The following is a 27707-nucleotide window of genomic DNA, read 5'->3' as shown; positions in this document are numbered from 1 at the left end:
AAACAGATGGCTACGATAGTAAAGGGTGACTGATGTCAGGGCTGGTCAAAGCCTTCTAAATAGTCTATTCACACGGACAGGTTGGCAAGCAAGTTTAGTTAAAAAAAAAAGAAAAAAAAGGGACATTATAGACAGTTTAATGACAATGATTACTAGTGTGTGCCTCCAGGTGGCGCTAGTGTAAGTGATTGACAGCTTACACCGTCCGGTGTGATTGTGGGGACAATATGTGATCGTCTTTGTGTCCCGTTTAATCTTGAGGCCAGTTGCGATAGCGACAGGCGTTTCCTCTCAGGAAGGATGGACGCTTTAGAATGACTAGAAATGGCATTATCTCTCCATCAATTGGGTTAATCAGGTTACACACACACACACACGCACACCCCCCCCCCCCACACACACACACACACACTGATTTTTAACCTTTTCCATCAGATTTTGCAAAGCGTGATACACCCCACATGACCTGCAAAAAAATTGGTGAGTGTTCATCCTTGTAGCGTGCAGACAGGATGAAACGGGCGTCAATAGTCGTGGTAGTACCAAGACTGACCTGTGAGAGGCAGCATGATGCCACGGGCAATCCAGACTGCCGGAAAATGCAAATAAGACTAGTAGTGGTAGTAGATGAAGAAAAACAAGAGTTTAAGTTAACTGTTTTCTTATCTGATAACTACTTCTCCTTGCAAATATTTTACAGGTTTAACATTTATAATTGTTGCCCCCCACACACCTAGAAATATCTGATAATGCGGCCTTTGAATGACGACCCCCCCCTCCCCCGACACCCCCAACCAGAAAAAAAGGATGACCATACGTCCACAGCCATGTCTTGCTTAACAGCTTGTAAATCGGCATGTTCTTTAAGTCAGCTTTGAACATCAACCTCCAAACTCAATCTCTTCTAATCTCTTGTCTTAATCTATATGGCGAGCTATTCACAGTTTGGCCGGGCCTCTCTATTTTCACATCCTTAGCCTAATAACATAACTGCTTAGGTCATTTCTTGAGTGTTATCAGAAAACAAGAAAAACAAAATCTACAAAAACTACGAAAAACTAAATTTTTCAAGCACATTGAACGTTTTTGTGTGTGTGTTTAAAAGTGATTTACGCAAATCATGCTGTTAGGCCAATGAAGAGAAGATGAAGTACAAATGGCACAACACTGCTCGGGATAACCCGTCTGCCATGTACTTGATTGTCTCTCATCCTCCTTCAGGCCAAGACACTTCGCAAATTGATCCAGCAGACATTCAAGCAGGTGGCCAACCTCAACGATGAGCAGTGCATCCTCAAGTTCCTTGAAATCCTGGCGCCCATCCAACGCTATGACAAGGAATGCTTCAAATGTGCCCTTGGGGTGAGTAGGACTCTGGTTCCTTGTGTAAGGTTGACCCCTAGTGGTAGCATTAAGTCTCACATGCATTGACTTGATGCAATATCTGTAAATACTTCTTCTCCCTCTTGACAGTCAAGCTGGGTGATCCAGGTGGAGCTCGCCATCGGACCCGAGGAAGGCATTAGCTACCTGACGGACAAGGGCTCAGCGGTAAGTTCAAAGTTTGCCCTGACCTGCTGTCAATACTTTTCAACTGTCGCCACATCGTCTCATGATCCGATTGTGAGTAAGAAGTCTCTTTTCCTACCTACAGCCAACCCATCTGGCTAACTTCACCCAAGTGCAGTCCATCCAGTACTCGGCCATGGAGGAGAAGGACAGGAAAGGAATGCTGCAAGTCAATGTCGCAGGAGCCGCCGAGGTACACTTGAGTTGCCACCGTCGGCTTTATCCGTGACGTTAGCAGCAGCTGGAGAGCGATGCCGTATGTCAGTGAGGTAACACAACTTTTTTTTTGCGCTTTTGTGTGCACGCGTTAGCCTCTCACCGTCACGACAGCCTCCCTGACCATGGCGGAGAATTTGGCCGACCTCATTGACGGCTACTGTCGGCTCATCTCCATGGAAACGCGCTCTTTCATCGTCAGAGTTCAGAAAGGTGGCGGCGTTTGGTTATGTTTTTTTTTTTTATATTCACTCCTTTCCGAATGTGAATTTGGAATGATTTTGGGTTGCATTGCAAAATCTGAATCTGAACGCATGATATGAAAAATGTGATGCACACACAGTCACTCTTTGATATTTATGTTGATGTGTGCCTTTAAGGGGTGTGGCCTAGTGAGTGACATCAGGAGCTCTGGTTGGCCATTTACCATACTTTTAGTTTAGTGTGAGCGTCTGCGCCATCCTTCATTTTGACATAACTGTTTGCCCTGTTAAGAAAATGGCTGAAAGTGATTAAATAACATTCCGGAACCTTGAACTAAAATTTTGACTCCACACACAACACAAGAAAATCAACAACCTGGAACATTTAAAAAAAAAAAAACATAATTATGCAGCTATTAATGTCCAGTACGTGTAGAAAGGTTGTAATTATGTAGTCCGTATTTTATCACCATGCTGCAAAACGTGTTTTTTTTTTCTTCTGCAGTAACTTCATGTTGTTTTGCATTTGTCCTCTAGAGGGGGAGAGAGCGCTACCTTCCCTTCCAAAGTAAGTGCCATTCTCTTAACATTTGTGTTATGTTGAACCTAAACCTAATTCTAGGCTCAGACTTACCTTGTTTCCTAAAATAGTGCCCCCTAACTTAATGGTCCCCAGGTGCACCTGACTTGGATAAATGCATAATTTTTTTTACTATGATACCTTTAATCTTCTTTCAAATAATAATGGGTCATTTTAATTACATCAATTCAAGACACTATTGGTGTCTTATTGACAGTAAAGAGTGGCCTGATGAGTCCATTTGGTTTCGGTTACTAATTAAAACAGCACATTTAAAAAGGCTTGATTGAAAAAAAGTGTCTCATCCAGTCTCTATGATATTCTTTTTTTCATTTTGTTTAGTCCATTTCCGCTTGACATAAATGACAACAATATTGTTTAATGTTATTCCAATGATGGCCTCCAGCATCTGCAGTTGAGTAAATAAATGCCACTGCCCCACTACATGAGGAAATAAGGTCGTGTTGATCCCTTAGTTGGTGGGTCCGGTTGAACTACTTGATGTTTTGGGTTCAGTTTAAACACAAGTATCACTCCTTTTTTTTTCTTTTTTTTTCCTGCGTGTACCTTTCTCGCTCGTCTGGTCAAATAAGGAGATACGTTTGGCAGGCAAATAGTTTCCACTTGTGCAAGTCTCCTCCTCTTTTCCTTGGCCTCTCTCTCTGCCCTTCCGCGAGACACCACAAAAAGGCAGAGATAATTGCCGCACTTTGGGTTGTGAACACATACATGTTTCTATTTGTAGGTTGTCCAATAATGTGAAGAAGTTAGAGGCGGTAAAGAGCGGCGTGAGAACAATCTCTGTTTCAGGTAAGTGAGGGGAATGCTGAACTCACTCTTGTCACATGTTCCCTAGTGACTGCTCTGCTCTTTCCATTTCCTCCAACATCTGTTTTTTCTCTCATTGTTCCTGTCTTGTCTCCTCCGTCCTGTTTGTTTACCTCTACACTTGGCCTCGTTCTGTACCCTGTCCGTCTTCCATTCACGCCGTCCTTTCTTTTCAACACCTCCCCTCTGTCGTCCGATTGGCCGAAGACCCGGTGCCGTCGACTCCTCCCAAGTCAGCCAAGGCGCGTCGTTTCCTCCTCCCCTTTGTCTTCTGTTCCGATTCACCACCCAATGGTATTCCTTGTGATGTGAATGGCTAATCAAATCATGCTAATTCAGAGGATAATTCAACTAACAAAGTAATTTTGGGTCATTTTGATGACAAAATGGCAGTATGGTGTAGTAGTGGTTCGCACGCCTGCCTCACAGTTGGAAAGTTCCTGGTTGGAGTCTCGACATGGTCCGTTGTGTGGCTTTTTTTTTCTTCTTCCGGTTTACTCCTCTGCATTCCAAAAACATGCATGTCACATTCATTAATTGAAGACTCTAAATTGTCCATGGGTGTGAGTGATTGATTACTTTAGTGCCCTGCGACTGACTACCTACCAGTCCACGGGGTACCCCACCTCTCACCCAACGGTTAGCTTTATGTTATGTATTGATCTTAATGTTTTTCGAATATTTTTTAAATAAAGAAGCTTTTTGTCAATAACAGCATAAATAGTAGGGGTGTGCCAAAAAAATCGATTCTCATTTAGTATGATTCAGAATCGATTTTAAATGTCTCAAAATCGATTTTATTTAAATTATTTTATAGTGTCTTGCCTTTGTCTGTGTGCCTTTTTTTGGAACGCTGTTCATATTGTACCCAGTTTGGCCACTGAGGGGCAGTGTGTTTCCACACGGTCTAATACACTAAGTTGTAGCCACATTAAAGAGTAGAAGGAAAAAGTCACGATCAAGTTATTCCAATAAAAGTTGTTTTTTTCCAGCGTGGAGCCGTTCTTTAGAGTGATAAAAGTGCCGCGAGTAGCGCGCAAATTAGCATTAGCGAGTCAGACTGGAGTAGATCATTACAATTCCTTGCACATCTATAGGCTGAAGCAAGAATCATTGTCAATCAAGTCATTTTGAATCGAAAATCGATTCTGAATTGAATCGCAGACCCAAAATCGGAATCGAATCGAATCGTGAGACATTCAAAGATTCCCACTCCTAATAAATAGTAGCATTGCAAGAGGAGCGCATAAGCAAAGTATAATGATGAGTTGAAATCGTGCTCTGACTCTGAGGTCACATTTAATTTGCTAAATTCCAAATCCAATATATAATCCATTATTTTTAAGGCAGATGATTTAAAGTGACAGAGCTGAATTTGCGGTCAGGATAGAAGACTTTTGCGATTATTATCAGCCAAGGCGACAGCCGCAACTCAGTGCAGTGAGCCATTAATCTGGACGGCAGCCGGAATGCTGCAGACGGTTTTCACAACGTTCTCAGCTGGCGGCTTCCAATTTGACACGCAGGCAAAGCGCATATTCACGTTTGTAAATTCATTTCAGTGTTGCGCTAAAATCATTAGAAGTCATTGTGGCGAAGGGATCAAACCAAATGCCTTTAAATTAAAGATGTGTCAAACCTCCACTGATGTTGAAAATAATTGCCGGTAAATGATTTGTCTTGGGAGAAGTGTCTCATCATCAAAAGTATTGGGACACCTGATTGCGAAAATGTTGTGCTCCTGCCTTCTGTTTGCAGCTTCTACAGCTTCCACTCATTTGTTCTGCAGGATTTTGTGGGATTTGTGGGGGATTCTTTAGCAATTCTAACTGCCTGCTCACCATTTAAAGTCCGCCACTGGAATTTCAGCGTTCACCTCCGCCGCTCACACAAATATTTACAAGGCGGCCGCAGACTGCATCGTGTGCAAACCACAGTCTTGCACGCTGCCACTTTGTTAACGCTTTATTGGCGCTTTAACTAACTGCCTGCGCGTTTGACTTTGCAGGTTGTGCGGCCGCCATTTTGTGACACGACTAATCTCTGCTTTCTTTCTCTCTGTCTCCTCCTCTTCTGCTCTTGCATGCTCTCCCGGACCCTGCAGAAGATCTTAGCGGGGATGGTAAAGTGATCAATCTCTCTGTTTCTTGTGTTATGTGGGACACCCCCTCTCCTCCCACAACCCCTTTTCCGGTACACTTGCACTCATCTGTGAAAGTGTGCCAGGGGTCCGGGCTACAGTTATGCATGTGCTCCTCTTCCGCTGAAGCTGCATTAGCCCAATTTGCGAGAATTTTCTATATAATTATATGCTTTGCTACTAAAACTCAAAGGTGACACATCCACAAAAGCAACTACGGGATGTTTCCCTTTAAAGGAGTTTCTCCAAATGCTTCCCTCTCTCCACGCATACACACACAAACGTGCACACGTGGACTGACATATATTGTTGCAGAAAGTCGTTCCTGGTTTCAAGCAATGCATTCCAGGCTATAATGGGCAAACACACACGCTAAAGGGAGATTGGAATTTGAAAAGCCAAGAGTTGTTTTGTTTTTCCGTGACTGGAATGTTTTATTATTAGATAAACCATGAGTAATGTAAACCAGCTTATGATGACATGTGAATGATGCGGCTTTTCCCCCTTCTCTTCTTAAAACTTTCAGACAAGTGTTGTCTGGCCAAAAAGCTTTTGAAATGAACGTGGAAGTCAGTCCAGTGTAGTTTAGTGGTTCCCACTGCTTTAATTGAGCCTGCCTTTTATTAGCCTTTAAATGACCTGCTATATGCCGCCCGGCACGTTCCTGTTCAAATTTTTCTTGAGTTAATCAAGAATTTAAGGAGCAGATTTCCGGTGTTCCCACTGAGAAGTCCGGTGAATCGGATGTTAAGCTTTCACGGGCAGCAGATGTTCGACTCGTGTTGCTAGCAGCTGAGTCTGCAGCCTGATTTTATTTTAAACACCAACCATCTGGTTAGGATGGATTCCGTCCATCCTTCCCTCCCCCCCCTCCTCCACCTCCGCCTCCTTCTGTTCCTCCTCCTCCTCCTGACGCCTCTCTCACTCTGTTTTTCATTTTTACAAACATCTCTTTTGGATCCCTGCTTCTTTTATTTATGTTTATCTCCTCTTGAACTCTCCCTGGCCTCCTCTCCTAATTTTCCTGCCGCCATCGCGCCGCAACGCCAGTTGTTGTCAAAAGAGCTCAGCTGACACACCCAGCCAAGTGTGTGTGTGTGTGTGTGTGTGTGTGTCTCAATGTGTGCGTGTTTGTAAGAGAGAGAGAGAGAGAAAGTATAGCTGCATGGGTGTCGCTTTGGGCAGGAGTCAAAACAGTGAGACTATTTTCAGTAAGCTACTGCGCGTCCTCAATATTGCACATGCCTTTTTTTTTCTTTTTTTTTTTACTTGTGTTGTTAGTCATAGTGTTTGATTTTTGTTACAGAGACTGATGACTACGCCGAGATAGTTGACGAAGAGGACACGTACACCATGCCCTCCAGTAAGTGCATGATTTCCGTTGGGGTTTCTTTTAGTCAACAGGGGAGTGTGACACGCGTTTAGTCTCTCCTTCTCCCTCCTTTTACTTCCTCTTTGAAAGCTTTGAAACTTTGAAATCTGACATATGTTCTTTGTATGCATCCGTGTACGCGACGTGACAATCTCCGCCAAGTAACGCTGATGCTGAATGGCCTGGATGCGTGTTTTCCCGAGCTGTCTTGCCTCTTTCCCGCTTTTCACCTCCCTGTCTTCCTCTTTTTTTTCCTCCCCTCTCCCACCCACATCGCCAACGCAGTGACCTATGGAATAGTGGAAGGTAAAAAAAAACAACAACAACTAAAATCTTTAACTCTCTCATTCTGTCCAATTTCCAAATTTTTCTTTGTCACAAATCATCTCCCTAATTTTGACTATGGATTGACATTTGATTAATCAATGTTATTTTTAAAATATCAATTTTAAGGGGGCGGATATTCTACACTCCTGTTGACGGCTAATAATACACTCCAGTTTGCCTACATTGCCTCAAGACAAGATTAATCAACGATTGATTCCACGTGATCCACTAAATTTCATTAATAACGATGAAAGAAAAACGCAAAATATATTTTTGTTTTCATTTTTTTTTCTAGTGTTGGTCTTGCTGAATTACATGGAGGGATTAAGTTAAATGGATCAATATCATACATTTCAGTGTAATTTAATTGTATTTCATTTCATGAAAAAATTATTACATTTAATTCAATTTGTTTGATTTAGTTAAATTTTCCATATTCTTTTACGTGCTTTGTTTTAGGTGCTTTTCTTTTCAGGTTGTTGCAAAAAAATCATAAAATGCAATTAGAGAAAAAAATAAAGGTCTCTTTTTTTCCATCATCGGCATCATCACTTCATTTCTTCTTTTTAGCGCGGGACTACGAGATCCAGAGGGACAGGATCGAGCTTGGCCGCTGCATAGGAGAGGGTCAGTTTGGAGATGTGCACCAAGGAGTTTACAACATCCCGGTACGTATATCGAATTATTGACATAGGAAGATGTGATAAACGGGATTCGGTATCAAGATGCTATCCTGCAGGACAAGCCAGCGTTGGCTGTCGCAATTAAGACGTGCAAGAACTGCACTTCGGACAGCGTCAGGGAAAAGTTCCTGCAAGAAGCGCGTAAGGCAGCCATGAAGTTAGCAAACGTACTTCAATCACGCGTATTCTGTTAAATGGACTGAACGTGCTTTTGCAGTTACTATGCGGCAGTTTGACCACCCTCACATCGTCAAGCTGATTGGCGTGATCACCGACAACCCGGTGTGGATCATCATGGAGCTGTGCACGCTGGGAGAGGTCCGCTCGCATAGGCCCAATTTTTATGCTTGAATGCATAATGATTCTAATGTTTTTTTTCTTTTTTCCCCCCTGCGTACAGCTGCGTTCCTTCCTCCAGGTGAGGAAGTACAGCCTGGACTTGGCAACACTCATCCTGTTCGCCTACCAGCTGAGCACTGCGCTGGCGTATCTGGAGAGCAAACGCTTTGTGCACAGGTAAACAAGCCATTCTCATCAATACCTCGGTTTAAAAATGTCCTCACGCAGCCGTACTTGATGTTTTTTTATTTGTTTGTTTTTATGTGACATATAAATGTACATTTACGAGTCTGCATCATATTCTGCTTTTTTTTTTTTAGGGACATAGCGGCACGTAATGTGTTGGTGTCTTCGATTGACTGTGTGATGCTGGGGGACTTTGGCCTGTCCCGCTACATGGAGGACAGCTCCTACTACAAAGGTGATAATAATGCGCCTTTTCATATTGAATGCAGTCGAACCGCTAAAATGAAACCACTGCTTGGGGATAATAGATTGCGGTCGACTTTAGAGGTACTACTACTGTGTTCAATCAACTTAATGACTTGAGTTGGGCAGCATGATTGCGTATTGCGAGTATGAATGGTTTGCGTTTGACTAGAGACCAGTTCAGGGAGGCATCCTGGCTGCTTTAGTTGGACTTTACCGCCATCTACTGGAGGCATGGGGCATTTTCTCAAGCTTTTATCCTCCCTCCTTTTAGCCTCCAAAGGTAAACTTCCTATCAAATGGATGGCTCCCGAGTCGATCAACTTCCGAAGATTCACCTCCGCTAGTGACGTCTGGATGTTCGGTGAGCTTATCAGCTTCTTCCTAAGATGACATCGTGTCATTGCGGCGGCGATGGCTCGTTAAATCATTTTTGCATCCCCGCCACAGGTGTCTGCATGTGGGAGATCCTGATGTACGGCATCAAGCCCTTCCAAGGGGTGAAGAACAACGACGTGATCGGCCGCATCGAGAACGGCGAGCGGCTCGCCATGCCGCCGCAGTGCCCGCCCACCCTTTACAGCCTCATGACTAAGTGCTGGTCGTACGACCCAAGCAAGCGGCCACGGTTCACAGAACTCAAAACGCAACTCAGGTAATTACGATAACGGTACATGATGATACGGAATCATTACAGACCACATCATTTCATCATGCATGCGTAATGCTATCATTTAACGTGAAATGCCATAAACAGGCTAATGGACAACATATACAAGCAGAGCAAGCAACAATAGGAATATATTCACCGCAACTAATGGTTGGAGTGAAGCAACTTTTTGGATTTCTATAATAGCACCATACTGGAGGAGGAAAAGGCGCAGCAAGAGGAGAGACTGAGGATGGAGATGAGAAGACAGGTCACAGTGTCCTGGGACTCTGGAGGTTCAGATGAGGCGCCGCCCAAAGTGAGACTCGTCTTTTTTTCTTTCTTTTTTTTTTAGCTTCAATGAACTTGATTCCGGAGCTCCAACAGAATGTGTAATTTATTTGTGTTTGCAGCCGAGTCGACCGGGTTACCCGAGCCCTCGCTCCAGTGAGGGCTACTTCTCTAGCCCACAGCACAACCACTACCAGGTACTGCACACACACAATGCGTATACCAAAATACCTCAAATGTGTCACACGTGCACAAATATGAGGAAAGGGAGTTTCCTAATTTCCTACCATCTTTTACCTTTTTATTGCTAAAATAAGATTTCATTGACCAATAATGACAATAAAGACATGCTCTATTTATTTGAGAGGATTCGGAAGGATTCCTTTTTTCCACCCAATGGGTTAAGAAGTTAGCACATCCGCCTCATGGCTCTAAGTTCTGGGTTTGAATACTAGGATACTTTATACTTTGTATTTGTCGTACCAGTGTGAAACCACTTTTGAATGTCATGGTAGACACAGCCACCTAGTGGTTTAACATGGCATGTTTTTTCCTAAGGGTGGGAAAGGATGAATACCACATTTATGTCTTTTTTTCATATATACCAGAAAGATGAACCCAGTGATTAATTAAGGCACAACATCGGCTGTAGTTCAAGTCTCGATAGCAACTTGGCAAACCTGCATAACCAAAGGGAAACACGAGAAGCAGTTAAGACACAAAATGAAAACAAACATGGTCATCCTATCATTTCATTTCTAAAGGCTCTTTAGAGGGATGTCTTCAGGCAAAAAAAAAAAGAAAAAAAAAGTCAGAGTCAGCATGACCTCAGTGCACCGCAACATTGTCAGCAGTGACTGATGTGATCTACGTCTCACAAGTAATCCAAGCGGACAGCAGGCATTTTCTTTTGTGCCTGAGACACCTTATAAGGAGCGGGACATTGTAACTGAACACAACAATATCACATCTGCAATATATATCTTGCTATTGTCAAGATACCTTCGTCAAAACGTTTTGGGGTGTTTTTGATTGATTATTATTTAGTTTATAACTCTCTCTTTTTGTGTCCACCTTTAGCCGACAGCACATGGCGGCGGCTTCCCTGCGACTGATTCATGGAACCAGCACAGACCGGAACACACTGCACTGTGGAGCACCAACATGGAGGTACATAAATAAGATGTTTACATGTTTACATCTGTCTATATTAAGAGTTTAAACTGTAAACACAACTATGCGATACTTTTCTTTTGCAGCAACCACAATATGACAGCAGGATCAAGTGTGACGATGGCAACTAAGGAAATAAGAGGATGAAAGCTCTTTTTCTTCTTGCAGGACACAGAATGTGTGGGCCAGGCGCTCATGGAGGAGAGGCTAATGATGCAGCAGCAGCAAATGGAGGACGACCAGCGATGGTTGGAGCAGGAGGAGAGCTTCATGGTAACGTGAACACACGCCACTCTCGTGTAAATAGGCAAGCAAGTCAGCGTTGAAGCCGTGCGACCGACGCAGGCCTCGGCCAATCAGGGTTGAGCATTTGCGAAGGTCGGCGGGCGAGACAGGAAGTGGGATTGGCAAGGAGGTTAGGAGCGAGCGCTGAGGTGTGTGGATGGAAAGAATGGGAGGAAAAGTCGAGGGGATCTTTTCCTTGGCCGGCTCCTCCTCCTCTTGGAAAGAAACCTCCTTATAGATCCGATTTCTGCCATCTACTTCCTCTCTCCTCTTCAAATTCGTCTCGACCTCTTTTCATTTCATGACCTTCTCTCGCGCCACTCTTCTTGTTCAGACTTCTTTTTCTCCCAGGATGCAACTCTTCAAGGCTTGCTTCACCAAAACGGTACAGAAGCAAAGAGCGAGGGAGACAACCAGGGACACGTTGTTTGATAATGCCTGTTTTTCTTCTCCTCAGGAACATTAATAATAATAGTTGTTTTTTTTTCCTCCAGAAGGCCGAGCCCCGAAACAGCCGAGGGAGCATCGAACGAGAGGACGGGACGCTCCAGGCGCTGGTCAGTGCTTTAGCGTGACCATTTCTTTCCAAGTTTTTTCTTCATTTGGCGACCACATGACCACAGTGATGGCCGCAAGATGGCCGACAGCTCAACCCACCACTCCCCTCTCCTGACCTGTTGTGTGCATTTCTTCTCTGTGCAGGGTGGAAGCCAGCACATCTACCAGCCTGTGGGCAAACCAGGTAGGAGAGCATCTTTGACCCGGTTTAGTCAAAATACCCCAAGGAGCAAGAACTTCGTTTAAGTTACATTGGGCAGCATTAGTGATTCTGAATGTTGTGGGCAGATTCGACTGGCGTGGCAACACATAGAGGCTGAAATATAATTGGGCAATAAATAATGTGTTGGAAGCAGTGAAGTGAAGAGAATAGACTTAAATGCTAAAAATGTTGTGTATTTTTTATGTATTAATTTTTTTAGAACACATGGCTCCGCCGAAGAAGCCCCCTCGCCCCGGTGCCCCTGCTCACCTGGGCACCCTGTCCGGCCTCTGCCCCGTCGACAGCTACAACGAGGGCGTGAAGGTACGTCATGCTCTTAAGTCCACAATTGAGTCGAGTGCCGCCATCCCATGCTAACGGCTTACAGATTTTGGGCTAATGTGCTGTCCCTCACTCTCTCCTCTACCCAAACCCCCCTCTTGCCTCCCCATATAGCCATGGAGGGTAAGATGATCCGTGCGTTCTAGCGTAGATGTTCAGTAGTGTTAGTCTGTCGTCATCAGAGATTCATTCGGTGAATAATTTGGGTAACACAAATACAGTGGAACCTTCAAATACTTTTGACCCCTTGAAAAAGCTGGTGCCGTCATAGTACACAATATAATTTTATCTAGCTGATGCTAACATAATTAGCATGTAGCTGAAAGCATACTGACTAGCATGGAAATGACCAGAGGAAGAATGGCAACTTAACTCATTCACTGCCATTGACGACTATAGACGTCAAAAATTCATGTGAACTATTTCTATTTCTATTTTTTCAAATTTCATTTAATTTTTTATGAAAACCGAGGAAAAAATTTGTATTGTACATTTATAACGGATATAAAATTTGTGATTAATCGTGAGTCAACTATTGAAGTCATGCGATTAATTACGATTACAAATTTTAATCGTCTGACGCCCCTCATTTTTTATTTTTATTTTTTAATTAGGGGTGCCACGCGATTATTTTTTTTAATTGTAATTAATCACATCACTTCACTAGTTAACTAACGATTAATCACAAATTGTATATCTGTTCTGAATGTACAATAAAAAAACTTGTAGGTTTTAGTACTCTTGTTAGCAAAAGTGGAAAAAAATTTTGACTAATAAAAATAGTTCAAATGAATTTTTGATGTCTATAACCCTCAATGGCAGTGAATGAAATACTTTTTGACTGTCCATTGCTCTCCAAGGGTAAGTAGCTGTAATAAATTTTACTTATATATATTATATATATATATATATACTATTTGTAGTTTACATTGGAGGTTCCACTGTTATTTATCAAGCCATAATCAGCATTAGTTCTTAGCAGTAGTAAACATAATGTAGATTATTTGTATTGTTCTGTCTAGCTAGCTATATAAAAAAAATCATAATAAAGTAAAAAACCACAATTCTCCTTCCCACAATGGTGCAGTTACAGCCCCAGGAGATCAGCCCGCCCCCCACAGCCAACCTGGACCGCTCCAACGACAAAGTGTACGAAAACGTGACGGCACTGGTCAAGTCAGTCATCGAGATGTCCAACCGGATTCAGCCAGCGGCGCCCGAGGAGTACGTGCCCATGGTCAAGGTGAGGGGCCCCCGCGGGGCTAGTCACGAACGCAACATCCCAATTTAAGACTTCTGCTGAGGTTTTGTGCACGTTCTATAGGAAGTGGGTTTGGCGTTGAGGACTCTGCTGGCCACGGTGGATGAGACCATTCCCGTGCTGCCTGCAAGCACCCACCGAGAGGTAAACGCACACATGGCTGACACAACACGGCTGGTAGTAACGCTAGGATGGTGTGCAGCTTCCTGTCTACACCTTTTCATTCAGCAACTTAAACATTTGAATATCATGTGACATCATCCTCACACGACACAGATCGAGATGGCACAAAAGCTGCTCAATTCTGACCTGGCAGAGCTGATCGCCAAGATGAAGCTGGCGCAGCAGTACGTCATGACCAGGTGAGCGCCGCATTGCTCCGATTTTTTCCCCCGCCTACGTCCCGTTGTTGACGCGAGACGCTCGTCTGGTCTTTTTCTGCAGCTTGCAGAAGGACTACAAAAAGCAGATGCTAATGGCTGCGCATGCCCTCGCCGTAGATGCCAAAAATCTGCTCGATGTCATCGACCAGGCGCGTCTCAAGATAATCACGCGAACACATTAGTATTGAAAGATGCGCAGATGTCCAAAAATGCAGGAACGAGATGGACGTTGGTCACCACGGAGACAGAGACTTGGATCGAAATGGTGCAGAGTGGACAGACACTAAGTCACCGTGTTTTGGTGTCTTCTTGTAATTCCTTTTTTTTTTTATGAGAAACTCTTATCACATATTTACAATAATACAGAGTGATTAATAACTCCCTATTTTTAAATACTTATTGTAAGTTTCTCTCAATTTTTTTGTTTATTCTTTATTGTAGTTTTTTTTTTTTAACAAGAAATTGATTTGAGAGGAATGTTTGCATGTAGCATGAGTTCTACATTTATTTATTTATTTTTTTAAACGACAGAATGTGGAAGGGAAGCACTAGTAACTGTTCAGATTTAGTTACAAAATTAAATTATATACGTGAAAGAAACGGCACCAAAAAAATCAAGAGCAAAATTACAATAAATGTGTATTTTAAAAGAAGGGGTTACTTTTTAATCACCCTGTACATTTTCAGAGGCAGCCATTTTTAAAAATCTATTTAACACGTGATGACTCGCTTTGAAGGAGTTTGCCACGTGACGAACTGGAAAGCAGATGAAGTAGTGACGTTTGAACTTGCTTTTTATATAATATATATAAAGTTTATATACATATGTAATATTTCCAGCCTTTGTTCTTACTGGATGTTTTGTTTGTTTTGTTTTTTGTCAGTGTTGCTTTATTTTCCACATTCTCGTCCTTCATCTTTAAATCAGGGGTGAGGAGCAGTTTCCCTATTTTTCTAAAATATATGATTGACAAATATGAGCATTTGCAGGTTAAATGTTTTTAAATGTGTATGTCAGCTCCTCTGAGGTTTGATTTGTTTATGAAGTTGCATGACAGGTCACGTGCCGCAGGTTACTACCCACCCCATTTTTAAAACATAAGCAAGTACACGGCAGGCCACTTTTTTTTTTTAAGTTACGTATATAAGTAATTATATTTTAACACTTTTATGAGGCACAGATTGCTTGTTCGATACAAGCATAGAATGGAATGGATATAGAACACCATAAATATGCTTTTTATTGATGCTTAAAAATCTTGATGGCTTCTTTGTTTTTAATGTATATAACAGAGTCATATTGGGTTGCTTTTTTACACTACAAAACAAATTGGCAACTTTTCAGACTAGAATTCAATACTGTGAATAGACCAGAATCACAACATTATTTATTGGGTGAATGGCGACTGCAGTTGGATACTTTAGTCAGCCAGTTTGAACCTGATAAATTCCCAGAATGGGATGTATATTCCCTTTTCACAATTGCCTAACCTTCCCACCACCACCACCATTTCTCTCAGGAAAAGACTCATCATGTACAGTTGCAAATAAAAAACACTCAAACAGGTTACGGTTACTTCTTTATTTACCATAAAATGTACTATTTCTGCTATACAGCTAATTTATAGCGTTGGAGTTGCCTAAAACGTTTCAATTATTTTTTTAAATAATTAAGAAAAAGAAAAACGTGTTTCTGCCCGGTTTTGAACCGGAGACCGACCCTTATGTTTTTAATAGTCTTCCACTGAAGAGTATACGCTTCTTAAAAATATTTTTACAAAACTGCATTGGATTCCATTTGTTTTACAACAGTAAGTCTGATTTTTCTGTGGTTCTTTTGTGAGCCGCGCCGCGCAGAAGCTGTGAATAGTTAAACTCAACTGCCCTTAACTTTACTGCTTACCTGCACTACCATTGAAAATAAATTCCCAGTCATTTTCAATGGTAGTGCTGAGTTCAATACCGACGCGATATATTTTTGTCCATTGACTGGCGGTAGCGCTGCAGGTATGTTTTGGTCGGGGTCAAAGTTAACAGGACGCAGTCGCGGTCTCTGGGGTATATGCCATGGAGGAGGCGGGACTTACGACTTCCTGGTTTCATCAGCTTTGTTTCCGTTTCTTGTAAGCGACGTGTGGGCCGCGTCCCAGTTCTTGCGCTTCTGCGTTTATGCCGCTTGCTTGCGCGTTCCCGTCGACGGGTGCGACTGTGTAGTGTGTTTGTCTCAGTTGTTCGAGAGTTGAGACACCCTGCGCGCGAGAAAGGGTGCGGGTGCGGGTGCGGGGGTTGGAACGCTGGAAACGACGCTGATGTGTGAAACCCGGAAGTTGGAAGCCCGTGGCATCGACCCCATTTTAAAAATGTGAAATTTCGGGGCTGTCCTGATCAAATATGACGATTAAAAAATGAGTACCGGTAAATATAATGCCACTTGCCACACTGCGAATTTTGGTTTACCAAAGTGAACAAATTATCCTGAGCAAAGTAACAATATTTAGGAAATACGCAGTGAGCTTGTCCATCTTGAAAGATCCTTTAAGTTTCAAATTCCACAGTTTTGTTTTGCACAAGTTGAAAAGTGTCCCTGTGGCTGTGACGCTCTGTATTTAAGTATAAATTAAATGGATAATTATTGAAGGATTTACTATCATTATGAGGCGCACAACTGTCGTGGCTATGCGTACGTAAAGTAACTTTACATATAAGAAGAAGAAGAAGAAGAAAAACCCCCACTATGCTTTGATTTTGAAGGCCGAGAAACACGCCAATCCGGTTCAGATTGTGTGCAATTTCTCGGCCTCCATCTGGTGCTTAAATCGTGAACTGCAACTAAGATGTCATTACCTACTGCTCAGGTGTCTCGTATTCTGCCCTTTACTACATTTTGTTTGCTTCAAACTCTTTGTAGTTGGGTTAGGATTGTAGTCTTTTATACATGCAATAAGAAATGTATTTTCAAAAATGAAATATATGAAGAGGACGTATTTTGTCCACATTTTAAATAGCTTGTTTTCTTTTTGAATATACATCTAGAAGTGTGTGTGTGTGTTCCGAGTGTCACTGGCTGGTCACCATTTGTAGCGAGATATTTGGTGCAAAACTCACGTGACTGGACAGCAGCAGAAAAACCACTTGTGACTCCTAGTGGCGACTTCTTTGACTACAAGTTGTCATTTCTACAGGTACAAACATTTTTTACAAGTTAGTTTTGCACCATATTTAACTCCATACTTTAAAAGTAAAATTAATTCAAAATCATACGAATCAGAAATAAAAATAGAGTAAAATAAAAGTAAAAAACCTTTTCCCAAAAATAAAATAAATAAAAATTTAATGAAGCAAATTGTCAATCAAAAGATTCAGGGAAAATAAAACAAAATAAAAGATTCAAAAATAAAAGTAAAATAAATTCACAATCAAAAGAATCCAAATTGAAAATAAATTGAAATAAAAGTCAAAAAGTTTTTAGAAAAGGAACAAAGAAAATAAACTAACACAAATTAACAATCAAAAGATTCAGAAACAAAAGTAAAATAAATAAAAGTTAAAAAAATCAAAAGAATACAACCTAAAGTTAAAATCAAATAAAAGTCAACAAACAATTACTACATCTTGTTTGCTTCCGGTATACAGTATATCATATAAGTGTGTGTTTCTAGTGTGTGCCCCGCCCCCCAGTAGCACTGATGAAAAAAATGATGTAGTTGCTGAAAGTCAGCATTTGCACACCTTGGATGCGAATCCGAGCTGTTGTTCTTGCTGGCGTGGCGTCAAGGAATTTTGCGTCACACGCCAGGAAACTTGAACTTTACCACTTTCGGTTTCAAGCGTTCCGACGCGTCCGATACACAGTTTATTCTTCAAAGCTCAGCTTGACAAAATGAAATTAAAATTTGCTTAATTGTATTACTTTTGCGTCAACACATCTTGAACGTTTATTCATTTTATTATTCCTGTCCAAAGTGAAATGCTGTATGTTGTGTTTCTTGTCCTGACGTCACCCGGTCTGTGGTCACGTGACTTCCCCGAAATCGAACTATAGCCGCTTCCTTGTTGCCTTCACGGTATTAGAGCGGCGTCTTCTGGTTTGCTTTGACGCGGGACCGAAAGGAGCAAAAGATGTGGAAGATGAACTTGTTGGGATTGTTTGTGGCGGTTGTGCAAATCCACAGCGTGACGCCTGGTAAGTGCACAAGTTGACTCTCCCAATTGTTCACGTCTTAGTTGAAGGAAGCGACACTTGAACTGCAAACTGAAATATGCAAAATATGTCATCGAGCGATGAAGTATACTGTAAAGGAGAAAAATAGCAAACGTGTTCGACAAGTGTATTAAAATTGTAACATGTTGACTGGCAAAATACAAGTGGTCATAATTCATGAATTTCATCAGGAATGAACTTTAACAATCATTCGCTTAATTTAAATGAACGCAAAAAACTAAATATTTTAAGTGTCGTAAATGTTTCGTAGAATTGGTTTTTAATTTAACAATGATTTATATATATATATATATATATATATATATATATATATATATATATATATATATATATATATATATATATATATATATATAATTTCAAATATGAACAGTCCAAGATTTGTGGACAGCAAGCAAACAAAATGTTTTTGTTTTGGCTTTGACCGATTCACTCGCTCACATTCCAAACTTGTAAGGGTTGTATTGGAATTTTTCATCAACAGAATTAATCTCCTCTTAAATATACTTAACTTAAATACTGTATAATAAATGACAAAAATATAGTATGAACGAAAAAATATTTAGAATAAACAAAAAAATTATACACTGTGTTGTATAAGCAAATGAAAAAAATAATTTTAATGGAAAAATGACTGTAAATGGAAAAAGAACATATATGATGAATGAAAAAGCATTCATATAATAAAAATCATATCAAAAAGAAAAAACATATATAAATAAACAAGAAAATATACATAATTAACGGAAAATAAAATAAACGGGAAAGTAACACGGGCGAGAAACGAGGGAACACTGTACATACAAAATAGCAATGTCTGTGTAATAAAGGGTTAATAAGCAAACTTATTAAGGAAGCGTTTGTTTGGTTTGTGTGTAAGAATGAGCTGAAATCAATCAATGTATTGAAATGAATGCAAAATACAAATATGTGTTTTAACAACAATAAAAACAATTATTTCCTCAAAAAGATGTCAATAGTTTGGACGTCAAACAAACAAAATGTTTTTGTTCTCTTTCAGTGGTTCACACGCTCAAATATTTCGACACTGCGTCCTCTCACATTCCAAACTTGCCATCGTACTTTATTGTTGGTTATGTTGACGGCGTTCAGATTGTTCGTTATGACAGCAAGAGCAGGAAAGCAAAAGCCAAACAGGACTGGATGAATAAAATCACAGACGACGATCCGCACTACTGGGAGAGACAGACACAGATCAGTATTGGTAATGAGCAGGCCCACAAAGTCAACATTGAAATTGCTAAAGCGCGCTTCAACCAAACTGGAGGTTTGTTTACATTCAACTTTCTAACAACAAAAACGTTTCATGTGTGAATACTTTTTGCTTTAACTATTCACACACACACGTACTCAAGTCGGATGTTGCTTTGTGTGTTTGTGTGCGTGTCAGGTGTTCACATGGTCCAGGTGATGTCTGGCTGCCAATGGGACGACGAGACTGACGAGGTTGACGGTTGGGAACACCACAGTTACGACGGCGAAGACTTCATCTCGTTTGACTTGTCGACACTGAGATGGATCGCAGTTAAGCCGCAAGCTGTCGTCAGCAAACACAAGTGGGACCAAATGGACGACAGGAATCAATACCTGAAGCATTTTTACTCTGAGATTTGTCCTTCTTACTTGAAGAAGTATGTGAGCTATGGGAGGGACTTCCTGATGAGAACAGGTACCAGCACGCCCCCTGGAGTAGCATGGCTGACATGCACTCTCGCCTTGCCCCTCTCACACATTCTCTATTTTCCTCACCTCGCATGTCCTGTTTTTCCTCTTTCTAATTTCATCATCTTGCACTCCAACTTTCCTTATTTTCAACACATTCTCTCCATCTTTCCATCGCACGTTTTCTCTCACGCTTTAAATCCACATTTTGTCCTGTCACACATTCTGGCCATTTTTTTTTCTGCTCACACATATCTATCCATCTCTCTCTCTCACTCATGCTCTCCATCTTTGGTCTTCACACACATTTTCTTCATTCATTATCCTCTCACTTTCTCTCCATCTTTGTCTTTTGTCATCTCTCCATCTTTCTGCACCTCATGTTCTCTAAAACGTTCCTTGTTACACATTATCTTCACTCCTCTCACACACATCTCTATGTACTTAATATTTTTGCACATTCTATTCATCCTTTCTACTTGCAATGATTTCCCCTCTCACACATTTTCTCTATCTTTTGTCCTCTCACACATTGTGGCTATATTTCTTCCTCTCACATATTTCCTGTCATCTTCCTGAGTTCACACTTGCTCTCCACGGTTTCTCCTCTTCAACTTGTTCTCCATCTGTCATCCACTCACTTTCTTCCCATCTTCTGTCTCTTTCCTCTACGGTCCTCTCACACGACTCTCCAAATTTCTCCTCTCTCAAGTTCTTTCTGTCATTCTCTCACTTTCTCTCTTCTCTTCATCTTTTGCTCTTTCCTTCTTTGGTCCTCTCATACATTCACTTAAACTGTCATCCCCTCATGCTTGTTCTCCATCTTTGGTCCTCACACACATCCTCTATATTTTTCTCCTCTCACACAGTCTCTCTGTCTGTCATTCTCCCACAAATGTTCTCCATCTGTTGTTCTTATACATCTTTTCTCCTCTCACACATCCACTCCATCGGCCACTTTCTCCCCACCTTTCATTCTTACCTTCTTTGTTCCTCTCACACATTTTCTCCATCCCTTGCCCGGCAGAGCTGCCGGTGGTGTCGCTGCTGCAGAAGACGCCTTCGTCGCCGATCACGTGCCACGCCAGCGGTTTCTACCCGGCGGACTCCGCCCTGTTTTGGAGGAAGGACGGCGAGGAGCTCCACGAGGACGTGGAGATGGGAGAGCTCCTCCCCAACCACGACGGAACCTTCCAGACGACGGCCCACCTGAAAGCGGAGCTGCCGGCCGACGCGGAGGGCCGCTACGAATGCGTCTTCCAGCTGGCCGGCGTCGAGGACGACATGGTCACCAAGCTGGACAGAAGCATCATCCTGAGTAACCACGGTAACGCACGCACGCACGCACGCACGTGATCCTTGCGTGTCATTCACACGTCTTCCTTCTCACGTCTGGTCAAGAGGAAGACGCCACTAAGGTGACGCTGGCCGTTGTTGTCCCCTTGGCGCTCCTCGCTCTGCTGGCGCCGCTGCTCGTGCTCCTCGTCAGGCGCTACAAAAGCCCACCAGGTGAGGGACGCAAATGTTGGCCTGCCTGCCGGCAACATTCGGGATCACAAGTCGCAACTTTCTTCCTCTTTTCTTCCTTGCAGCCGACTACGCTCCAGCTTGTAAGTCAAACGTCTTCGCAGTCCTGTCCGGGTCCGATGTCCACCTTTGCGAAAAAACGCTCCACATCTCTCGCTATCTTTGCGTCCCGCAGCTGCTGACGCTTCCGAGCCCGATCCCGAGCCGGCCTCAAAGTCCGTTTCCGAGCCTGATGCCGAACCTGCTTCCGAGTCGGTTCCCGAGGCCCATTCCGGGACCAGTTCCTCGTGACGTCACACGGTGAGTGAGCTGACGCGGACTCCACGTGTTCTTGGACTCTGGATTCATGTCCACCATTTGCTGTGCTCGTCTTCGTGCAGGTGTCGGGACACGACAGAGACGTCTCCGTCCAAGTGCTTGGATTTGAAAACAGAGAGAATTTTTATTTGCTTTGGAGATTTATTTGAGTTCCTTGGGTTTTCCGTTTGATTTGTATGAAATTGTCAGTCACATGGTGAGAAGGATTTCTTCTTTCTTGGTATCGAGCAGTTAATAGCAATAATAGATTTATATCACGTTTTTTGATTCTTGGTTTGCCTCCTCTATCATCCTTACTTAGATTCTTCCAGAATTTCTTTCACTTCAACAGTCAGCAGTTAATTGGTACATTTATCACAATGTTGTTGTTTGCACTTATTTGACCTCGTGATGTAAATATTGGACCAATAAAAGGATGATGAATGAAAAAAAGAAGAAGCAAAATGTATGTTTTTTTCTGAGTTTGGTCAAGTTTCTGGAAGCTCCTCCTGCCCACCGAGCGCCAGCCTCTTCTTCTCACCTACAGGACGTAGGACATTCTTAACTAACGCTTCCTTTTCACCTGCTCTCCTGCTAGCTACCTTTCTCATAAGTATCATGTCAAGAAACTCCCTTCATTTTCTTATCCTGACATTCAAACCCCTTCAGCACTAGTAGAGAGAGAGAAAAAATGCTACAACCGTGGCTGACCTCATTTAATAATTAGGTCGACACCTGCGTGAATCTGATGACGTCACAGACAGAAGACGCTTCCTCTTGGTCCCTTTGCATATTTATTTATATATTTTAACGGAATATTATATAATTTCAAGTGGCGATCATAGCGTGAGAGAAAATCTCGAAAAATTAGTGTCGTGTCTGAGAAGTGACAAACTCCGCCCATTTTCTTGTAAGCAAGACATGCGGCGTCCTCAGGTAAGCCTGCAGATGACTTTTTGCCTCATGCACACCTTTAGTAAGCGATTTGGAAGCAGCACGTGTGTGGCTTGTTTCACTTGCAGCTTTCAAAAGACTTTGGGAAAACGATGACGTTTGCTTTTGACAACTTAAAGTCTCTCTGGTAACGGTCGGGGGCTTGTTGCGAAAGGAACTGGCTGCCGTGGCTATACGAATGTAAAGTAAAATAAATAAACTAGAAAAATTTCCGCGGAAATTTGGAATGGGCCTGCTGACTCTTGCAAGGTGGAAACACGCAATACTTGGAGCAATAAAAATACAATTTAAACCATTGAAATCGGTCAAGAAATGTGGAAGTTAACCATAATCAACTAAAAGTATTACTGCCCCTTTAAGAAACATGCACATTCACGCACACACATTTGATTTTACTTGTTGGGAGACGTCACGCACCAACATTCCATTGGTTTTGTATAGGATACGCACACCTCAAACAAAAGCCTCTCACGACTTAACGGTTGAAGATGCAGATTCCAGAAATGGCTCGTTAGAACGGCAAGGGTTTGGGGAACGCGAGCATGTTCTCAGTTTTTTAATCGGATGAAAAATGACCAAATGAGAGCAGGTTGAAATCTTATGATTGATCGAAAATGAAGAGGGGAAAACGGCGAAATTAACATGGAAAAAGAGACGAAATAGTCCGACTTCTCCTCGCTTAAAGTGAAAATAAAGGTACTAAATGACACCTTATCCAAATAAAAGTTAGTTTGTCAGAAAGCAGAGCCTTGTGGCTACAAAATGTGCGAATTTGATGTCGAGTGAGCAAAGATTGTGGCCATGGTGACGAGTTGAAGTGAAACTAGGAAATAGATTTTGTGCTTCGCTGCTGCTTGCTCCGCTCAGCAGGCTCATAATAAATGATAAGTACACAAATGAATTGCCCGAGATGTGACAAATATTGTCAGTTTAGATTGCTAATGTGGTCCTATTATCATTAAGACTATTTTTGTGATGCGATGTGATTTGTGAACTGCTAAAAAAAGAAACCAAACCCACGTGAACACGTCTGAATCACGCATTTCGTTAGCGCTGCTGTACTGACGTCATCGGCAAGATCGACGGCGCTTCAATCTGTTTTTTTTTTCTTAAATCTTCAAGTAGCCTGCTTTTATATTCTTAGGTTTATTTACGTTTTGACAATTTAAGTCCATACATTTTGTTGTTGACATCTTTAATATTTTCGTTCCAATGTTTTGACGTCAACTGGATTTTTTTTCAAATAACTTTATTAAACAATTGTAACTGGATATTCTCCAGCCAATCCTGTACCGTGACGCCATCGGCAGGCGACCCCGATACAATCTGGCAGCCCGATCCTATCTGGTACGGACACCGGTTCAGTTTGTGTGCAATTTTTGTTCTCTGCCCCCTCCTGGTGTTCAAGTCGTGAACTGCAACTCTGATGCATTTTCTGAAAATCAACTACATTTTGATTATCGTACGTTTTGTTTACATTATAGATAGAAACTTTATTCATTTTTTTTTTTACTATTTTAAAATTCTGAACAATTGAAGTAACTCATTTACGTGAATATTTTTGATACATTATAATTGAAGTTTTAGATTTCTACTTTGAAGTTCATTAAAAACAACTGTTGAGCAGTTTAATAATTATTAATTTCTTTTCAACAAAATTCATAACAAAGCGAGACACATTAAAAAAATATCTTTAAGCGCACTGAGGAAAGAGTGCATTTTATTTTGAAAGTCAGGCAGTGTCATTGTCAAACAAGAAGTCTTTATATTTTTACAGTGTATAGTTAGTAACATAGCATCTTTGCTTCACGACGCGGAGATATAGTAATCGCCTATGCCTGTACTGTGGGCAAGGCGGTCACTTTATCCGTACAGGCTCACCAATAACGGGGGAGGTATTGGTGGGCCAAACGCAAAGCCCCTCCTCACGCCGACTCCAACTCGCTGCTACGCTGTTCCACAACGACCAGTCCAGGGCGCCGTTTGCGCTAATCGACTGCGGGGCTGATTAGAATTTCGTCGATCGCAGCCTAGTCAAGCAAATGGGAATAGAGACTCTCCTATTGGCTACGCCTTTCGTGACCACAGCCCTCAATGGTCAGTTACTGTCGCGAGTAGAACAGCAGACAATGCCAGTCTCTCTCAGGCAACCACCGTGAAGTCATTCGCCTATATGTTTTTTTTTTTTTTCCTTCTTCTTCTTACAGAGTTCAGTATTGTTCATTCGGAAATGTCATCATCATTGCTCTTTATTTTTATTTTTTTATTTTTAATATATATATCTATATATTTTATTTTTTTATTTTTTATTTTTGTATGTGCGTGCGTGCGTGCGTGCGTATTTGTTAGCTCACCAAAAACCTATTAGAAAAAAATCCCATACCGTTCACCTAAACCGAACACCGCCGTCAGGAGACCCGAGGGGACCAAAGAAAACCAAGGAAGGTGAAATCCAGCACCGACCAGACATCACCCACCGGGCCACCCACCAGAATTCTTCCCCAACCCAAGAAACATCTAAATTCCAACAAATCCAAAAATAAAAAAAAAAAAATCAGGGAGACACCAAGAGACCAAAGGAGAGACTGAGGAAAGGAAGGAAAGACAGACGAAGCCGAGTGAGATCCACAGACACCAGCCTCCACCGATTCAATGACCTGAGGAGGAAGCAGATTGTGTCTGAGTTTCGATAGATGCTGGTGTGGTGGATCTGGCATGCATGAAAATCTCCACCAAAGAGGGGAGCCGACGACCCCTGGCAGGACAGAGCAAGCGCAACACCTCAGGGCCCCCCAGGACGCGGCAACGCCAAAGGACGACCCCCGGGCCCCGCCAGGGCCACCGGCCGGAGAGCAAACCCAGGAGCAGGCGCGCCCCCCACCCCAACACGGCCCGCGCCCCCGACCCAACGCAGCAGGACGGGGCACTGCAGGCACGCCAGGCACCCCACCGGCCCCCAACCCCCGCACCCCCACGACCCCCCCGCACCCCATCCATCCCCGCCATCCACCCCAACCCAGCCCCAGCCGCCCCCAGGTCCCCAATCCCCCAGACACCCCCCCACCCAGCACCCCCCCCCCCCCCAACAAAGCCGCCCCCTCCCCCGACCCCACCCCGACCAACCGGCAGCCCCCCAACCCCTGAACCCCAGCCCCCGGGGACCCCCCGCACCCAGCCACCGGCGCTTAAGAGGGGCCGGACAGCAGAGCGGAGAGGGCAGCCGCGCCCACCCCACCCCCCGCCGCGTGGAGGGACGGAACACCGGGGGCAGAAGGGGAGATGGGGGCACCGGAGGACGGCCGACACCCCCGAACCCCAGGCCCGGTCGTCACCCCAGCGTTCTTTGTGAAAGTTAACCCCCGTTACTGAGTCCGCCAGCTCGCCGACTGGCGAACTTTACCCCTAAACCGTGAATGTGACCCCACCCAGTGTATATACAAGTGTGTGTGTGTGTGTGTGTGTGTGTGTGTGTGTGTGTGTGTGTGTGTGTGTGTGTGTGTGTGTGTGTGTGTGTGTGTGTGTGGGGTGCATTAAAATTGGGAGCAGGTGAACCGGAGCCGAGGGAAATGATATTCCCACGATCCGATCCACTTGCCTCCCAAGCATGTTACTGAGTGTATGTGGTGCATTAAAAAAATAAAATAGATAGGGGGGGGAGGGTGGCCACTGCTCTATACCACGGTCCCAAACCGATGGCACCCCCACAAGCCCCCCCCCCCCCCAGTTGTGTGGTGCATTAAAATTGGAGGGGAGTTGTAGGGTGAAGACGGTGTTTCCACCCTACCCCACCCCCCAAAGTGTGTTATGTGCCCTATATGTCTATAAAAGTGTATTGTGCAAACTTAGTGTAGTGAGTTAAGAGGAGCGACCAGCGGGGCCCTCCCCAACCGGGCGGGGGCAGGAGGCGCACCCGCCCACCAAGCCCCCGCCCACCAAGCCCCCACCCACCCCACCGGGACCCCGGCGGGCATATGGGACCAGCCCGGCGGGGCGATAGGGCTCGCCCCCCGGATACTGGGGCCCGCCCGAGGCGCCAGGACGCCCACCGGAGCGGGGCGGGTACAACATCAAACCCCAGCCAACCCCGCCGGCCCCCGGAGCACCGAGACCCGAGCCATGGATGGAGCTCCCGGCCCAGGGGAGGGGAAGGAAGGCGTACCGGGGAGGGGGAAGGGAGGGGGGAAGGAGACGACAAGAAGGGCAGGGGGCAGCGGCAGGGCCGCAGAGAGAGGGGGAGAGGAGGAGGAAGGGTGACGAGGGAGAGGGGACAGGGAGGCGGAGGACGGGCGGGGAGAGGCGAGGAGGGAGAGGCAGCAAGGGGGAGGGGAGAGGGAACCACCGGGCACCCCGGCGGCCCACAGGCCCCGAACCGCGTCGCCGGGCCCAGAGCGACGGACCGCGCCGGAACGGCGCCGCCCCAGACACCAGGGAAAGCCCCGCAACGCAGCACCCCCCAAGAGACCCAGGGAACGGCCAAGACGCAGCCGCCACCCAGCAGCCAACAGAGGGGCAGACCCGCCCACGTCCAGCCAGGGGGGGACAGCACCCACAGAATTAACCCACTGGCAAGCCGTGAATCCGAATATCAACCCCTGGTGCCCATCGGAGGCGAATCCGCTCGATCCCGCTGGCAGCAGCCGGGTTCCTGACTATAAAAACACAACCATGAGTTACAAATTGCCAAATACAGAAACATCAATGCAAGTTATCACGCTGCTGTGGCTCTCGCTAACAGGCAGAATTAATTAACCAGGTTTAGGTTAAAAAATTCTATATACGTAGACCATGTTTCTTTAAATTTTGACATTTGGTTTTTATTTGAGGCAGATATTTTTTCCATTAAAATATGATTTATGAGGAGGTTAGACCATTGGTCGATATTCAAAGTTTGTTTATTTTTCCAGTTAACAAGAATTGGTTTTTTTGCGATAGTAAGGGCTACAAGTGTAGATTGAAATTGTTTATGTGGTAAGTCAATTGTTGTTAAGTCACCTAGCAAACACAAGTTTGGAGAGAACGGTATCCTACAGTCCAAGACAGCGGAAAGCTTTTCTAAGACTTTAGTCCAGAAACACATAACCGGAGTACGTAAGCATAAAGCATGAAAATAAGTGTCTGTAGTGTTTTGTAAACACTGGAGACAAATGTCGGAGTCTGAGAGTCCCATTTTCTTCATCATATATTGAGTAATGTA

At 43.6% G+C, this 27707-nt stretch overlaps 2 protein-coding genes across 13 annotated transcripts in view; both read left to right on the top strand.

Annotated features, from left to right (window-relative positions):
* The window catches only part of ptk2aa (protein tyrosine kinase 2aa), a 35703-nt gene extending 20306 nt beyond the window's left edge, over positions 1-15397 (top strand). For 3 of the 8 annotated variants that reach the window (XM_086062024.1, XM_086062023.1, XM_086062025.1), the window contains 27 exons: positions 1222-1362; positions 1474-1551; positions 1655-1762; positions 1881-1998; positions 2526-2556; positions 3314-3378; positions 5501-5518; positions 6843-6899; positions 7194-7214; positions 7806-7903; positions 7975-8059; positions 8136-8236; positions 8319-8434; positions 8578-8678; positions 8961-9050; positions 9137-9341; positions 9543-9654; positions 9749-9823; positions 10707-10796; positions 10968-11072; positions 11579-11641; positions 11787-11826; positions 12065-12168; positions 13274-13429; positions 13511-13591; positions 13724-13809; positions 13892-15397. In XM_086062024.1, the coding sequence (XP_085918150.1) occupies positions 1222-1362; positions 1474-1551; positions 1655-1762; positions 1881-1998; positions 2526-2556; positions 3314-3378; positions 5501-5518; positions 6843-6899; positions 7194-7214; positions 7806-7903; positions 7975-8059; positions 8136-8236; positions 8319-8434; positions 8578-8678; positions 8961-9050; positions 9137-9341; positions 9543-9654; positions 9749-9823; positions 10707-10796; positions 10968-11072; positions 11579-11641; positions 11787-11826; positions 12065-12168; positions 13274-13429; positions 13511-13591; positions 13724-13809; positions 13892-14012 (2466 nt within the window). In that variant the 3' untranslated portion in view covers positions 14013-15397. Of the gene's footprint in view, positions 1-1221; positions 1363-1473; positions 1552-1654; positions 1763-1880; positions 1999-2525; positions 2557-3313; positions 3379-5500; positions 5519-6842; positions 6900-7193; positions 7215-7805; positions 7904-7974; positions 8060-8135; positions 8237-8318; positions 8435-8577; positions 8679-8960; positions 9051-9136; positions 9342-9542; positions 9655-9748; positions 9824-10706; positions 10797-10885; positions 11073-11578; positions 11642-11786; positions 11827-12064; positions 12169-13273; positions 13430-13510; positions 13592-13723; positions 13810-13891 lie in introns of those variants that run through there. The other 5 variants (XM_086062019.1, XM_086062020.1, XM_086062021.1 and 2 more) reach the window with 5 other exon arrangements.
* A 452-nt stretch (positions 15398-15849) lies between these two features.
* Positions 15850-22004, top strand: LOC147157799 (class I histocompatibility antigen, F10 alpha chain-like). Of its 5 annotated transcripts, XM_086062030.1 has the most exons (9): positions 15855-17012; positions 17873-18013; positions 19074-19340; positions 19464-19742; positions 20763-21062; positions 21137-21244; positions 21328-21345; positions 21438-21562; positions 21643-22004. In XM_086062030.1, exons 2-8 carry the CDS (start codon positions 17950-17952, stop codon positions 21551-21553), a joined length of 1152 nt encoding a protein of 383 aa, XP_085918156.1. In that variant the 5' UTR covers positions 15855-17012; positions 17873-17949; the 3' UTR covers positions 21554-21562; positions 21643-22004. The 5 variants fall into 5 exon arrangements, with proteins under 5 accessions (XP_085918153.1, XP_085918157.1, XP_085918155.1 ...); XM_086062027.1 differs by having other exon boundaries at positions 15850-17012; positions 21328-21562; XM_086062029.1 differs by having other exon boundaries at positions 15851-17012; positions 21137-21345.
* Positions 22005-27707: the final 5703 nt, after the last annotated feature.

This window comes from Leptonotus elevatus, chromosome 19, assembly GCF_054856555.1.
Source record: "Leptonotus elevatus isolate MCC_2025b chromosome 19, RoL_Lele_1.0, whole genome shotgun sequence".
NCBI lineage: Eukaryota > Metazoa > Chordata > Actinopteri > Syngnathiformes > Syngnathidae > Leptonotus > Leptonotus elevatus.
Note: the sequence above shows the minus strand (reverse complement) of the source record. Positions and strands in the feature narration are given on the sequence as shown.

What these genes read in the sequence shown, in the direction of transcription:
- LOC147157799 (XM_086062027.1), top strand. Translation starts at nt 17,950, where the DNA reads ATGTGGAAGATGAACTTGTTGGGATTGTTTGTGGCGGTTGTGCAAATC. An exon ending in AATCCACAGCGTGACGCCTG is followed by an intron (nt 18,014 to 19,073) that starts GTAAGTGCACAA and finishes GTTCTCTTTCAG; the next exon opens with TGGTTCACACGCTCAAATAT. An exon ending in GCGCTTCAACCAAACTGGAG is followed by an intron (nt 19,341 to 19,463) that starts GTTTGTTTACAT and finishes TGTGCGTGTCAG; the next exon opens with GTGTTCACATGGTCCAGGTG.